At 38.0% G+C, this 16,601-nt stretch overlaps 2 protein-coding genes across 2 annotated transcripts in view; one reads left to right on the top strand and one right to left on the bottom strand.

Annotated features, from left to right (window-relative positions):
* Nucleotides 1-16,601, top strand: part of Psmd1 (proteasome 26S subunit, non-ATPase 1) — a 77,843-nt gene that overhangs the window by 19,102 nt on the left and 42,140 nt on the right. Inside the window, exons 9-16 of the mRNA XM_038338916.1 lie at nt 376-504; nt 2,333-2,421; nt 3,186-3,264; nt 4,064-4,237; nt 7,577-7,688; nt 8,787-8,983; nt 10,397-10,492; nt 12,656-12,720. Coding sequence (XP_038194844.1) covers nt 376-504; nt 2,333-2,421; nt 3,186-3,264; nt 4,064-4,237; nt 7,577-7,688; nt 8,787-8,983; nt 10,397-10,492; nt 12,656-12,720 — 941 coding nt within the window. The remainder of the gene's footprint in view (nt 1-375; nt 505-2,332; nt 2,422-3,185; nt 3,265-4,063; nt 4,238-7,576; nt 7,689-8,786; nt 8,984-10,396; nt 10,493-12,655; nt 12,721-16,601) is intronic.
* On the bottom strand, nt 14,270-14,464 carry LOC119820514 (translation machinery-associated protein 7-like). Its single transcript, XM_038338919.1, has one exon. The coding sequence runs from the start codon at nt 14,462-14,464 to the stop codon at nt 14,270-14,272; it is 195 nt and encodes a 64-aa protein (XP_038194847.1).

The following is a 16,601-nucleotide window of genomic DNA, read 5'->3' as shown; positions in this document are numbered from 1 at the left end:
CAACCATATGGTGGCTCAAACCCATCTTTAATAATATCTGGCGCCCTCTTCTGGCGTGCGGGCATACATGGAGGCAGAATGTCATATACATAATAAATAAATCTTTTTTTAAAAAAACAAAAAGGAAATTGTGTTTCTCCCAAACATTGATAGTTGAATTTTCTAGATCTTGATATTATTTAAATAAATAATAAATTTAATTTATTAAAATATGAGGGAAGAAGGGCGTGGGAGGGTATGAGTTATATGAGTCGTGTGTGTGTGTGTGTGTGTGTGTGTAATTGCTTTCTGGTTTAAGGCTGATGAAATAAGATTGGCTTAGTGAATTTCACTAATATTTGGATTTTCTTTTCTTTTCTTTTCTTTTTTTTGTAGAGTCCAGAACCCAAGGACCAGACACTGAAAATGATTAAAATTTTAAGTGGTGAAATGGCTATTGAATTACACCTGCAGTTTCTCATACGAAATAACAATACAGACCTCATGATCCTGAAAAACACAAAGGTAGACATTGTCCATAATGGAACATTCTTCAGTACCTTGTTGAAGCCTTTATTTTATTTTGTATAATCAAGAAAATGTTAACTTTTTATAAAAATAACAATGAATGTGTCTAAACTAAAAAAAAAAAAGCTACGGAACATGTGTGAATGTGTCCCTGGATTCGCTCCCCGCACCAAAAAAGATCAGTGAGTGGGGAAAGCGCTCACTTTCTGGAGGGAAAGGAATTAACAAAGATTGAGTTCCTGTTTTTGTGCTAGTCTCTTGTTGGGAAGTGTGGTGAGTTTTTTGTTTCATTCTTAAAACATTTTTATCTTTTTGTATTCACATAACAGTTGAATATAATAGCATAATCAAGACTTTGCTGTTGCATTATTGAGATATTGATCCTAACAGATTTTAATTTTTGAATAGGTATGATTACTATTTTCATTCGGAAGTTTTCTAAAGGGCTTGAGTGATAGCTCAGTTGGTAAATGTTTAGTTGTTTTTCAAAACAAGACATGAGGTCAGTCCCAGGAACACACAAAAAAATGGCAGGTGTGATGGGGAGTCAGGTGAATTGGTTGACCTCCAGAGAAACCCTGACTCAAAAAGCAAGGTGGTTAGCTCCTGAGGAATGACAACTGAGATGACACGCGCGTTCCCACATGAACACTCACATTCGTGCATACATGGTGTTTTCAAGGCAAGTAGCTCATCTGTTGTTGCTGTGCCCACTGCTCTCTTTACAGTGTACTAAATAAACTTTTTTTTCTTGGGAGTAAAAAGTTTTCATGTTAAAAGATGAATAGCATTTTTAAAATCTTCTTTCTTACTCAGTATCCCTTATCCCAGAGACATTTGTTCTTTTCTTACAGCCATGTGCTGTTCAGTGGCTAAACAGTGTTTTATTTAATCATTTATAAGGTGCCTTTTGAAACCTTAAATTCATGTTTACAAATGGCAAAAAGATACAGACTAACATAATTTAAAAATAGGTTAGGGCTTAGGAGGTAGTTCAGGAGTAGTGTGATTGCCTGAAGTGTAAAAAGCCTTGAGTTCTATCCCCAGCACTATAACTACATTTCTACATTGATACATTTATAATTCAGTGACTGCCAGAGGTGTAGGCCAGAAGAGTTATAGCATTGCTACTTAAGTTACCCCAATACCTTGGAGCCCTTAGGCAAGATGCTAAAGAGAAACAGAAATTTCTGAGTAGTTAACTGAATAGTTAAGCTATTCAGGAGAAGAGTAGGAAATTGTAATTCACACTTTAAATCTGTGATAAAAAAAAAATTATGATTAAGCCGGGTGTTGTAATACAGGCCTAGAATCGATAGACTTAAGAGGAGAAAGCAGAAATCTCAGGAGTTCAAGCAAGTTCAGGCCTGCTTGGACTATTTGAAACCCTGTCCCATAAAACAAACAAAAATGTGATCATGACCTTAAGTTCATAATAATACCACAAATAATACTATTTGATTGTCTTGTTTTTCCAGGCTAGCTATGTAATCCTTATCTAAAGAAATATCCCCAGATTAATTTTTTTTGTTTTTGTTTCTTTTTGTTTTATGAGACAGGGTTTCTCTGTAGCTTTGGAGCCTGTCCTGGAACTCGCTCTGTAGACCAGGCTGAGCTTGAACTCACAGAGATCTGCCTGTCTCCGCCTCCCGAGTGCTGGGATTAAAGGCATGTGCCACCACTACCCAGCTCCCAGAATCATATTTTAAATCCCATTTCAATTGTTTTCCGATTTTGCTGTGAAATACGGCTTCTGAATGTGTGTGAGCTTATGTATGTATAAATATTTTGCCAGTGATAAAGAAGTGTGTACTTGTTTTTGTAGGATGCAGTACGAAATTCTGTATGTCATACAGCAACTGTAATAGCAAACTCATTCATGCACTGTGGTACTACCAGTGACCAGTTTCTTAGGTAAATATGCCTGAAGAATTCCATTGTGATGGATTTTTTTTTAATAAGTTATCTGTATTCCTGTGTCTGGGGGTAGGGTAGGTGTGTACAGTTGTGTTTGGAGGCCAGAGGAGGGTGTCAAATCCCCTGGAGCTGAAGTTACAGGAGGTTGTGAGCCACTGACTTGGGTGCTGGGAACTGAACTTGGGTTCTCTTGAAAGAATAGTACGTGCTCTTAACCACTAAGCTGTCTCTCCAGCCCACCAAGTGGTTTGTAACTGAGATTACAATGATAGTACTTCTTATTATACTTTGAGTAGTCTTAAATTTTAAGTATGTTTGCTTGTTACGTATATTGTTTTACATTTACTCATTTAAAAATAAAATTAATTTTATTAGTTGCTATGGTAACTTGAAGGAAAAATTGATATAAATTATATTTATAGATTATGATTTTCCTTTTCAAAGTAGAATTATATATCATCCATTTTAAGAATCTTCAGAGCTGGGCATTGATGGTGCATGCCTTTAGTCACAGCACTGAGGTAGAGGCAGGAGAATCTCTGCCAGGGCTGTGCAGAGAAGCCTGTCTCAAAAAACAAGCAAGCAAAAAAACTTCAGAATATTAACACATATATGTAATGACAGTATTTGGGAGGCTGAGGCAGGAGGATCACTGGTTGAAGACCAGTCTGGGCTATAATGCTAGACTCTTTCTCAGAAAGGGAACAACTTACTCTGGACAGTTAGTATTAATAATGCTCGGGTTGCTTTGTTTCTTACAGAGATAACTTGGAGTGGTTGGCCAGAGCCACTAACTGGGCCAAATTTACTGCAACTGCCAGCTTGGGTGTAATACATAAGGTAATATATTTTATTCATTGTGACTAGTTATCGGAGAAGAAGCCATTTTTCTGGGGCTAAGAAGCGTAAATTTATTGTAATTCATCAACAGGTGTATGTTGTCAGCTTAGCTCAGTCCTCAGACAGGGAAAGATACAGTAAGGAAGGCACTAAAATAAGTGTATTCCAACAGAAATCCTTTTCCTAAGATTTCCTAAACCATTTTGCAACGGTTTGTCTTAGTTTAGCTTAGTTTCTGTTGCTGAGACTCTATGGCCACTGCAACCGTTATAAAAAAAAAAAAAAAAAAAAAAAAAAAAACATTTAATGGGATGACTTATAGTTTAGTTCATTATCATCATGGTGGGACATGGTGGCATGCCGGCAGACATGGTGCCTGAGAAGGAGCTGAAAGTCCTACACCTTGATCCACAGGCAACAGGCAGTGGACTGAACTAGGCGTAGGAAACCTCAGAGCCCATCTCCACAGTGACACACTTGCTCCACCAAGGCCACACCTCCTAATAGTGCCACTCCCTATGAGCTATGGGGGCCAATTACATTCAAACTACCACACAGTTCAATTGAAATGTTGTATAGTCTAAATTAATTTGAAGAAACATTATAAAACAAAGTAAAAAGTAGATCTAGCCACCATGTTTTCTAATCAGGGTATACCTAGTTCTCTTAAAGACTCATATTTGAATAGTGGAGTTGTTTGGATGAAAGCGTATTCTGTTACCTGCATCAGCAAAGGGACATTCTGTGGAGAAGATGGTGCATCTGTGTTCCTCTACCTTTTTCTTACCTCTTGTGACAGGGCCATGAGAAGGAAGCATTACAGTTAATGGCAACATACCTTCCCAAGGATACTTCTCCAGGATCAGCCTATCAGGAAGGTGGAGGTCTCTATGCATTGGGTCTCATTCATGCCAATCATGGTGGAGACATAATTGACTATCTCCTTAATCAGCTCAAGAATGCCAGCAATGATGTAAGTATTAGGATGAAAAACCAAATTTCCTTTATTTGAGAATCTAGGACAGTGGTTCTCAACTGTGTATGTTGCAACCCCTTTGGGGATTCAAACCACCCATTCACAGGGGTCGCGTATGAGATATTCTGTATACCAGCTATTTACATTACAATTCTTATAGTAGCAAAATTGCAGTTATGAAGAAACAATGAAATAATTTTGTGCTTAGGGGTCCTCACAACATGAGGAACTGTGTTAATGGGTCGCAGCATTAGGAAGGCTGAGAACCACTAATGAGATTATATATTTGCTTAGTATTTCAGTGGATAGTGTAGTTGGGGTTTTTTTTTTTTTTTCTTTTTTTACTCTTTGGGGGCCCACTACCCCGCTCCCAGATAATCACATGGAGATTTATACTTATTTATAAATTCCCAGCCTTGTCTTGACTTATTTCTAGCCAGCTTTTCTTAAATTCAGTTAATCCTGTTTACCTTTTGCCTCTAGGCTTTCACCCTTTTTTATTTTTATATACCTTTTTTTTTTCTTTGTTGTGTAATATATTACTCTTTTGGCTCTTTGAGGGGGCCCACCACCCACCTCCCAAATAAATCACACATATACAGTAGCTTATTATTACTTAAGAATGCCCAGCCTTAGTTTGGCTTGTTTCTAACCAGCTTTCCTTAACTTAAATTATCCTAACTACTTTTGCCTCTGGGCTTTTTCTTTTTCTTAGTTCTGTATATTTTTCTTTCATTCTTACTCCGTGGCTGGCTGGGTAGCTGGGTGGCTGGCCCCTGACATCCTCCTCTCCTTGTTCTCTCATTGCCTCTTCCTTGGCTCTCCTTCTTCTATTTATACTCTCTGCCTTCCAGTCCCACCTATTTCTCCTGCCTTGCTATTATTCATTCAGCTCTTTATTAGTACCATCAGCCTATTTTAAACAGGCAAAAAATCACACCTTCACAGTTAATCAAATGCAGCATAAACAAAAGTTACATACCTTAAAATAATATTTTCTAGCCAATAATAATAATAATAATTCCTAACGTTCTTTCTTATGCTGTGCCTGACTGGGTGGCTGGCCCTCTCCTCCTTTTCTTGCTCCTCAGTCTTCTCTTCCTCATTTCTCCTCCTATTTATTCTCTTTGCGTGCCAGCCCCTCCTATCCTTTCTCCTGCCTAGCTATTTATTATCAGTTTGTTTTTGTTTTTTGTTTTTTTAGTTTTTGGGGTTTTGGGGGGGATTTTTTCGGTTTTGGAGGGTTTTTGTTGTTTTTGGGGGGGTTATTTTGTGGGGTTTTTTTTGTTGTTGTTTTTTTGGTTTTGGTTTTGGTTTTTAGAGACAGGGTTTCTCTGTAGCTTTGGAGCCTGTCCTGGAACTGGCCCTTGTAGACCAGGCTGGCCTTGAACTCACAGAGATCCGCTGGCTTCTGCCTCCCAAGTGCTGGGATTAAAGAGGCAAGTGCCACCACCGCCTGGCCCTTACTATCAGTTCTTTAGTAAATCAATTAGGTGTTTAGGCAGGCAAAGTTAACACAGCTTCACAGAGTTAAACAAATGCAACATAAAAGAATGAAACACATTTTAGCATCGTTAAACAAATATTAAACAGCATTAACAAAAATGAATGTAACACATCTTAAAATAATATTTCACAACAGGAAAGATCTCTTAGGATTTGGTAATACCAAAAACAGTACTTTCTGTAGTAATTTGGTGAGGGGAGGTTATGTTGATACTGCTTTTTTTGGGGGGGGGGTCAGTTTTCTTGTGATAGGGTCTTGCTGTTTAGCCCAGGTAGCCTTCCAACTCAGACTTTCTCCTTCCTCAGCTTCCTGAGTGCCAAAATTACAGAAATGAGTCATCATACTTGCTTTTTTTCCTTTCTTCTTTTTTTAGAGCTAAGTTTCTTTTCTTTTTCTGGAAGTTAAAATTGTGCTTTTATGTCCTTTAAGAACAGGTGACATAAGCAAGACATACATAGTTCTAAGTATCCCTAAAATACACCGTTGTCTCACTTATGGCTCTTGGAATGTTTTTACTGTATTGATCCTACTTCTCACTTGGTTTAACCATGTCATTTTAAAGGAAATGCAGGGCTTCCAAAGTATCATATACTCTGAGAAGTCAGAATTATTGCTTATTTTAATCATAAATAAGATTTTTCAATGTTATTTTTGAAAAAAATTATTAAGTAGTCTTGTTATTTTAAATGACTCTGAAATGAGATGTTAGACTTTAGTTTTCAGGTTTGAGTGAATTTTTAGAAAGTTACTAGGATAATGGTTAAACGAACCAGAACACCTTAGCCTCAAATGTCTGTGGAAAAAAAAATGAACCAAGAAGATTGTGTCTTAATTAACACTCCATGTATGTGTGCACATCTTTACCTCACTTTCAGGTAGTTTATGGATAGACAGACAGACATAAACACACAAAACAAAACACTAGTAATAGAGGTCTCTTCTGAATGAAGTAAGGAGTTCATAATCAGAAGTATCTTACATAATTAATGAGAATATTGATGAACCAGCTTTTTACTAAAAGCTGAGTAACTCTGGGTGACACATTACATATAAATAGGAACTAATGGTGTTATGTCTTCAGGGACCTGTTGTCAGGATGAATAAACTTGAAACGTTTTTGTCCTTGAATTTCTCTAGTTGAAAACATTAAGATTCTAGAGGTGGAATGTCCTCTTGCCCTGGAGCAGCACCCACATGCCAGTTAGGACCAAGGTCAGCCGTGGGGAAGGAGTGTTTCCAAAGAGTGCTGGAGTGCTGCTGTCAGTGAGCGCAAACTGTATATTGCAGTAAACAACCTGCACAACCTTTTTCAGATAAGATGAGCTTTGTGCTCTACCCCATCTCCCTGCTTGACAAATGTATTCAGTAGGTGCTTTCTTCTCAGTCCTTAGCATCTTCTGTACTGCCTCCTTCTCCAGAGGCCACAAACATCGCAGATTTCACCTGCCTACCTCCCGTTCTTTCACTGGTACTTGCCTCTAGTATTGTTCAGTCTTTCTCATGTAAATTTATGGAGGTACTCTTATTTCTTTCTCTCATGCACTTCTCCAGTCACTGTGTGCACCAGCAGACATCATAACTAAAATTGCTGAAGTTACCATGGAACTCCTGATTCTCTGATCTTTCTTACTGAGCCATCCTCTGTATGTTTCTCGTCAAAATATTTTTTGACAATTGAGAAGTAGAAGGATCAAACAGTTCAAGATCATCCTTAGCTACACAGTGAGTTTGAAACTAGCCTAGGTTATCACGCATGTGTTCTTTAGAATTTAAGTTTGGATTTTAAGTACTGTGTTCTAAATTATTGGAACCAACGCTTTTTGCCCTAGATTGTTAGACATGGAGGCAGTCTGGGCCTTGGTTTGGCTGCAATGGGAACTGCTCGTCAAGATGTGTATGATTTGCTGAAAACAAACCTTTATCAGGATGATGCTGTGACAGGTAAACATTTGTTACTGATACAACAATCTTCATGATTAATAGAATTGTGGGTTTGTTGGAGTTTTTTTTTTTTTTGTCTTTTATAGTCTTCTTTTAAAAACTGGAGATGAAGAAATTCTAGTTTTTTGTTTTTTTGTTTAGTTTTTGTTTTGGGCATTTTGTTGTCGTTTTTTGTTTTGCAGTTGGCATTGCATTGGACAGGATGGAGAAGGCTAGTGTTGTCCTAAAAATTTAGTGGGTTTCTCTTGCTGAAGAGGGAGCAGATTTTGCTCCGTTAAGCAGGTTTATCTTAATACTTTTTTTCTAACGTAGACTTTCTAAAGGGGCATATGCAGAGTGCTCTGACAGAAGTAACTTGTGCAAATAGAAAGTTTTTAAAGAGAGCTATTTGTGTCCTGAGAATATTCCTTGGTGTTTGGTGATAATGTTTTAAAGCAAACAAGAAAAGTTGCCATAATATCTCTTGACTTTATTACAAGATTTGATGCTGCATTTAAAAGCTATAAAAGATGTGTCCCATTTTTTAAAATTGCTGTTGGAGAAAGATGGCTCAGCAGTTAAGAGCTCATATTGATCTTAGGTCCAGAGTTCAGCACCTACATCAGACAGCTCACAACTGCCTGTAATACCAGCTTTGGGGGATACAACACCCTTTGACCTTCTCAGACATGTGCATATATGTAGAAACACACATACATGCAAATAAATAGATAATAATAAAAAGTTGGGTTTTTTTTTTAAGGTGGCAAGGGCTGGGGACATAACTCAGTGGTTAAAAGCACTTGTTACTCTTACAGAAGGCCTATGTTTGGTCCCCAGCACCCACATGGTATCTTAGAACTGCTCATAACTCCAGTTCTAGGAATTTTGACCTCTGTAGGCACCAGGCAGTATGTGGTTGTACATACATACATCCAGGCAGAACACACATAAATTAAACCTCAAGTTATTTTTTAGTTCCTAAAAACTAAAAATTTAGGTTAGGCTAATGGTTGTTTTGATAATTGGTACAACTTTCAATTGGATATGGTTTTTATTTTTTTATTTTTTTGGCTCTATAAACATTACTGTTGCTCGTTATTTTACTTCTTACTCCAGGGGAGGCAGCTGGCCTGGCCTTAGGTTTGGTTATGTTAGGTTCTAAAAATGCCCAGGCTATTGAGGATATGGTTGGCTATGCACAAGAAACTCAGCATGAGAAGATTCTTCGTGGTCTAGCAGTTGGCATTGCATTAGTGATGTATGGAAGGATGGAAGAGGCTGATGCTCTCATTGAATCTCTCTGCCGTGATAAGGTGAGATCTTATTTGTTTTCTCCCCTACGTTCTCATTCTGTAACCTTTTTTATGCTTTAATAGTCCTTCCCACATCCCAAGACAGTTGTTTTGTTTTGTTTTGTTTTTTGAGAGAGGTTTTCTTTGTGTAACAGACATAGCTGTCCTGGAACTCACTTTGTAGACCATGCTGGCCTTGAACTCACAGGGACCCACTTGTCTCTGCTTTACTGTTGCTGGGATTAAAGGCCTGCACTGGTAACGAGACAGGGTTTCTTTGTATAGCCCTGGCTGTCTTAAAACTAGCTCTGTAGACTCACAAAGATCCACCTGTCTCTGTTTCATGTGTACTGGGATTAAGGACATGCACTTCCACTGCCTGGCTTAATAGTCCTTTAATAAGGTATAATGTTTATTATTTTTTCATCAGAAAACTGGCCTTCTTTATACTTACTTGAGTAAAGATTTTCTGATATCTTATTTATATGATGGTATTATGTGCAGAAAGTAGCAAGAGTTACACTCTTCTTAAGTGGTCTCAAGCTTAGATTCTCATTTATTGAACACAGTAATCCATAATTCAGTAGATTTTCAGAAATAAAATAGAATAGTACTATGTCAGCATGAATCGTCCTCATAAACAGTCAAATATATTTTCTGAAATTCTACCCCAAGAAGCATTCTCATTTGTAAGAGACAAGATCATAAGAATATGTAGTCATCCTAAAATAGGCAGATTTAAAGACTGTCAAGACACCATTTTTTCTAGTCAGTGCAATTAGCTTTAGGTACCACTAACTAGGAACATGCTGTTTCAAGAGGTCTCCTGCACAGTACATCTGTAATTAATTGTAATGCAATCAATATATTATTGTTTATTGGCTGGATTACTAATTAATGTGTTAATCTATTGGATTCCACATTTCTTCCATGCAGTGCTCAAGAATAAGGAAAAAGCAAATTAGAATATGGTGATGGCGCACGCCTTTAATCCTAACACTAGGGAGGCAAAGGCAGGAGGATCTCTGTGAGTTCAAGGCCAGTTTGGTCTACAGAGTAAGATACAGGACAACCAGAGCTATACAGAGACACCCTCTCTTGGAAAAAAAACAAAAACAAAAAATACACCAATTCTTCTTTTATTGAGAGTTTAGTTTCCCCATTCACTTTGCAAACTACCAATCACAAATGAATAGTTTTAAGGTTCATGGTTCGTACATTAAACAAGTCTGCCTGGGGTCTGTGCTTCAAAATCTGAGGTGTTTGTTTTCAGAGGGGGATTCACTGCATTGCCCAGGTTGTCCTGTAACAGCTGGACACAAATCTACCATCTGAGCCTCCCAGACAGATGGGACTACAGGCTTCCTTCACAATGCCCACCAATAACCACTCTTGGAAGTAAATTGAGGATTAATTGGAATTATTCTTTTTCAGGACCCAATTCTTCGAAGGTCTGGAATGTATACTGTAGCCATGGCTTATTGTGGCTCTGGTAACAACAAAGCTATTCGACGCTTGCTACATGTTGCTGTAAGTATGCTGATATTTTTTAGGGGTAAAGTGGAAGGGCAAGTTTGCAGGTGGACAGTAGAGATGTAGGCTATCTATACCATATTATCATATAAATGATCATCATCAGTGGTCTCAAGCTTAGATTCTCATTTATTGAACACAGTAATCCATAATTCAGTAGATTTTCAGAAATAAAATAGAATAGTACTATGTCAGCATTAATCGTCCTCATAAACAGTCAAATATATTTTCTGAAATTCTACCCCAAGGAGCATTCTCATTTGTAAGAGACAAGATCATAAGAATATGTAGTCATTCTAAAATAGGCCGATTTAAAGACTGTCAAGACACCATTTTTTCTAGCCAGTGCAATTAGCTTTAGGTACCACTAACTAGGAACATGCTGTTTCAAGAGGTCTCCTGCACAGTACATCTGATGCCTGTGCTTGCCAACAGCCTTCCCACACTCTTCTCAATCTAGACTGTAGTTCATTAAAAATAATGTTGCCAGCTCAAATAGTTTTCATTCCACGTTTAACTTCATGGGTTTCTACCATCTTGACAATGGGAAAAGGGAAAACAGCCTCACTTCCGAGGCAGAGAGGATATTTATCTCTACTAAGATATACTCTTGTCCTACTCTGTTAGCATCTGTGCTTGACCATTCTCTTGTTTGGTGGTGGTGGTGGAGGTTGTTGTTGTTGTTATTGTTGTTTGAGATAGGATTTCATTGTGTAGCCCTGGCTGACCTGGAACTCACTCTGTAGACCAGGCTTGCCTCAAATTCAGAGATCCACCTGTGTTTGCCTCCTGAGTGCTGGAATTAAAGACATATGCCACCACCATTTGGCAAATCCTTGTCCTAGTTAAGGTTCTATTGCTGTGAAGAGACACCATGACCACAGCAACTCGAAAACATTTAGGGCTTGTTTAGAGTTCCATTGTCATCATGGTGGCATATAAACAGACATAATGTTAGAGAAGTAGTTGAGAGTCCTGTTCTGTGGGCAGCAGGAAGAGAGTGTGACACTGGGCCTGGCTTGGGCTTCTGAAACCCCAAAGCCCACCTCCAGTGACATACTTCCTCCAACAAGACCATACTTCCCAATAGTGCCATCCCTGTGAGCCCTATGGGGGCCATTTTCATTCAGACCACCATAGTCAGCATAGTGTGCATTATATTGTAAACATTTGTATTTTGCTGGATCTTTGTTGTAAGAAGGACTGCTTGTTCATTTCCCGGCCACCCAGACTCCCATAATAATCACACAGAAACTGTATTATTTGAATCACTGCTTGGCCCATTAGCTCTAGCTTCTTATTGACTAACTCTTACATCTTAATTTAACCCATTTCTAGTAATCTGTGTATCGCCATGTGGCAGTAGCTTACTGGGTAAAGTTCCGACTGGCTCTGGTGGGACTACATGACTTCTCTCTTACTCCGCCTCCTTTCTCCCAGCATTCAGTTTAGTTCCCCCCCACCTACCTAAGTTCTGCCCTATCATGGGCTCAAGACAGTTTCTATATTAACCAGTGATATTCACAGCATTCAGAGGGGAATCCCACATCAGGTCTTGGGGCATATCATTTGGAAACATCAAAGGAATGCTTGAGTGTTCTTATGCCCACAAAAGCTGTAACGCAGCTGAATTAGCCTTAAGTGGTTCTGAACCATAACCTCACCAGGCCACAAAGGCTTCTAACTAAGAAGCTTCAATGTGGAATTCTTTGATTTAGTTTTTCAAATTAAGAAAAGAGGGGTTTTTATTTTATTTTATTTTATTTTTTGAGAGACACTGGTTAGCCTTGAACATCATATGAAGATAATTTTTATCTCAAACTCACAGAGATACACCTTCTCTGCTTTCCTCATGCTGGGATTAAAGGTGAACTAGGAAAGACTTTTAAAAACTACATGAGCTAGTTCCAGGACAGGCTCTAAAACTACAGTGAACCCCTGTCTCAAAAAAGGAAAAAAAAACTACATGTGTTATTATTTTTTAAATTTATTTACTGTATATATTTGAGGTATATATGTTTTTATATACTTAGTAAAGAAAAAACTTACCAAAAATATTATTAAGGCCTAATTTACATTTGAGTGATGATGTTTATCTCAGTGTATTAATGGAGTGTGTATTATAATGTGTGTTACAATCGTCTTAAATTTTCCCCCTAGGTGAGTGATGTTAATGATGATGTCAGGAGAGCAGCAGTAGAATCGCTTGGCTTCATTTTATTCAGGTAATAATTTTTAGCTTCAGATTCTGTTTTCATTCTATTTTTTACATAAAAGTTTCAATACCTGAACATATCGAAGTTCAGAGGGATGCCTGTAAAGTTGCTTCTGCGTGTCTGAAAAAAAAAACATTGTGAATTTGAGAATTAAAATAACATTTTTCTGTTCAGTTTTCTGTAATATCTGCTTTTTTAATTTTTTTGTCTCTTAACTATGGCTCATACATGTGCTAAATCCCAGTTTCAGCAGCGGGTGTCGCCTGTGAGCTATCTTTTGTTTGTAAGCTCCTTTCCCATCATGATAGTCAGGTGGCGCTAGTGAGTCAAATGATGTATGTGTATGTTCTGTGTTACCCAGGCTGGTCCTGAACTCGGGCTCAAGTGGTTTTCCTGCCTCCGCTTCCTAAGTAGCAGAGGTTACAGGTGTATACCCTGTGTGTGGCTTAAAGGACCTTGATGAGTTTTCTTCCAGAATACCTTCTTGAAGAGGTAGGGACTAGGAAGTGTTGAGTATCTTGCTTAAAACATTTTTATAGATGAAGAAAATTGAATGTGGTCAATTAGTTTAGGGAACAAGAGTTTAAAAGTAAGTTCTTTAAATTTTACTTCAATACATTTTTTTCCAAATAAGATTTTTTAAAGGTGAAAAGAACTTAGAAATCAGTAAATACTCTTTTTAAATGTTTTATTACTTCCTTGTATGTGTATGTCTGTGGGCATGTGTGCACCACCATGCACTTGTGAAAGTGAAAGGAAAAATGTGAGAGTCAATTCTCTTGTACCACGTGGGTCCCAGAGATCAAACGAAAGTCGTCAGGTTTGGCAGCAAAGTGCCTTTCCCTACTAAGCCATCTTGTTGGCCTATATTATATACGTATTTTTTTTACACTGAGACTATTAAATTTCACAAAGTTTGCATTGTGGAGCTAAATGATGAGCCTTAGATTCCAAATAGTCTCATGATAAATCTAGCTTTCTCTCCCCTTTACTTTTGTCAGAGCTCTGTCTTCCTTGAAGAAGCACTAATAGAATATTATTCTCAGTTTCCTTTAATATTTGAGAAGTGTCTGTCTTGTCTAAAATTCTTATGTTTCCTCATGTGACATCATTTACTTTCAAATATTGTGCTCTAGGCTTTTTTTTAAACTATTTTACCTGCATGTATGTATGTGCATCACACGTGTGCAGAAACCTCAGAGGTCAGTACCGGGTATCAGATCTACTTAGAGTTGTGAGCCACTGATGTGGGTTCTGGGAGTGGATCCTAAGTCCTTCTGCAAAAGCAGCACATGTTCTTTTTTTTTTTTTTGTATTATTTATTTTATTATTATTTTTTTTTTTAAAAAAGTTTATTACAATGTACAACAGGCTCCAGGATAACACTTCATTCTAACTATAGGTGGCAATGATGTTATAGTCGGGAATCCAGATGTTTAACAGGCTCCAGGATAACACTTCATTCTAGCTGTAGATGGCAAAGATGTTATGGCAGGGAATCCAGATGTTTAAATAGGAATGGAAGAGGGTCACCATCATCTCAGATATGAGGAACAGCTTACTTTTTGCCAGATTTCTTAATTCCACCTGTGGCCAGGGGTCCCTTTCCCGTGGCCTTGGCTTTTAGCTCCTCGAGTTTCTTCTGCTCCTCTTTTAGTTTCTGCTTGAAAGCCTTATCTTCCTCGTCCATTTCCTTGGTCTGCTTCTTGGGCTGTTTCAGGGGCTTCTTTTTGCCACCTTCCCGGCCCGACATGGCGCCTCGAGACAACCCCTTCTCCAGACCCTGATCCTAAGCCCGCAACACATGTTCTTAACTGCTGAGCCATCTCTCCAGAGCTCACTGTTTTGTCTTTCCCTTTCCTCTGATAGTCAGGGTTTGGTTTTGAGCCAGGTTCTTGTTCCAGGCTGGCTTCCAACTCACTATGACTGTGTAGCCCAGGCTGGCTTCATAATCATCCTGCCTCAGCCTTCCAAGTGCTAGGATTACAGGTATATACCATCATCTCTGATCTCTTAAAATAACTTTCAGTCATTTAGCTTATACCACGTCTAAAGGATTTATTTCGTCTTGATTTATAAAAACAAAAACAGATCTTTAGATATGCTAATTGGACATAAATATCAAAAACATTTATTCTTTCTCAATTGAAATGAAATTATCTCTGTGTATAATTCTCATCTGTATTATTCCCTTTCTTCACAAGATAGACCGTGCAGTTATACTATTCTCAGTCTTTTCTCCAGATTTGGAAACTATTTTTTTTTTTTTGAGGGGGGTTTTTTTGAGACAGGGTTTCCCTGTAGTTTCTAGAGCCTGTCCTGGAACTAGCTCTTGTAGACCAGGCTGGCCTCGAACTCAGAGATCCGCCTGCCTCTGCCTCCCAAGTGCTGGGATTAAAGGCGTGCGCCACCACCGCCCGGCTCAGATTTGGAAACTATTATTCGCTTATAATGATTATGATGATCAGTGGCAAAGTAGGACTGGGGATTGATCTCAGTGGTAGGGCAATTTTCGTCATCTGCAAGACCCTGAGTTTGATCCCTAGCGCTGCATCAAAAGACAAAAATCCAAAACCAAACAAACAAAATATAGGTTTTAAAAAGTTGATAGAGCCGGGCTGTGGTGGCGCATGCCTTTAATCCCAGCACTCGGGAGGCAGAGGCAGGCGGATCTGTGTGAGTTCGAGACCAGCCTGGTCTACAAGAGCTAGTTCCAGGACAGGCTCCAAAGCCACAGAGAAACCCTGTCTCAAAAAACCAAAAAAATAAATAAATAAATAAATAAAAAGTTGATAGACATCATGGTTGTATATGCCTGTAATCCCACCTTCAGGAAGATCATAAATTTAAGACTAACCTTGGCTACATATACTAAGACCTGTCTTTTTCTAAAAAAAAAAAAGTCATAAAATAGAAATTTCAATTAAATAGCAGTAAAATTTTTAAACTGTGTTGTTCCTTTTCACAAATAGTTGATAATAATGTTATATTTTAATCAATAGACTATCTGGAAATACTAGAATCATCTCACTAGCTATAGATAAAGTCAAAGATACTTTAATAGCTGAAGCTAGTTTATAGATTCTGTTATTGTTTTTGTAGGTGTGCAGTAATGGAAACCTGCAAACAGTATAGAGCATGTTTGGCAGTGCTTTGGTAGTATTACTGGTAACTGCCAGTAACTGTGTTTAGAATTTCTAAAACAATTGTATGTGCTTCTGGGTGTATAAAATGTACAGCTTAGAGTATTATCAGTGTGGTGCCTGACAGTAGCCACCTTAGGTTAGGGGAGTGGCTTTGCAATAAGACACTTGTCTTGGCTTTCATGAGGCCCTGGCTTTAATCTATAGAATCAGGAAGGGAAAGGAAATAATCTGTTTACTATGACAAGAATATAAATCATAACATATGGCAGACTCATCAGATTATAACCTCAAACCAAAACAGAATGATTTTTTTTCTCTGTGTCTGGCTTTTGTTTTTTTAATCTATTTTGGGGGTAGGGAAGTATAAATTATTTTGATATTTGTTGTTATTTGTTTGTTTTTTTAACTGAACTATTATATCTGTATCCTGTTTTTAAGACCACTAGGGGAAAGTGCATAGTTGCTTTCATGATAAATTAAGTAAAATTTGCCTGGCAGATGATTCAGAGCCCATACGTATATGTACATATTGGGGTCTGTACACCCATGTTCTGGAAAAGATTCTTCCTTAGAGGAGTATATGTCTGATTTACTTACACTGACATTATGCATCCCGCACATTTTATAAGGTAATTAATTATCCTAAACTCAATTGCCTAGAAAGGCTCAATGATAGAGCAGGAGGTCAAAGTATAAGTACAGCTCAGCTTTAGATGGCAAAGCCAAGACATGGGCTCATCTTCA

Source organism: Arvicola amphibius, chromosome 8 (assembly GCF_903992535.2).
Source record: "Arvicola amphibius chromosome 8, mArvAmp1.2, whole genome shotgun sequence".
NCBI classification, from domain to species: Eukaryota; Metazoa; Chordata; class Mammalia; order Rodentia; family Cricetidae; genus Arvicola; species Arvicola amphibius.
This window is presented reverse-complemented; position numbering and strand designations above follow the sequence as displayed.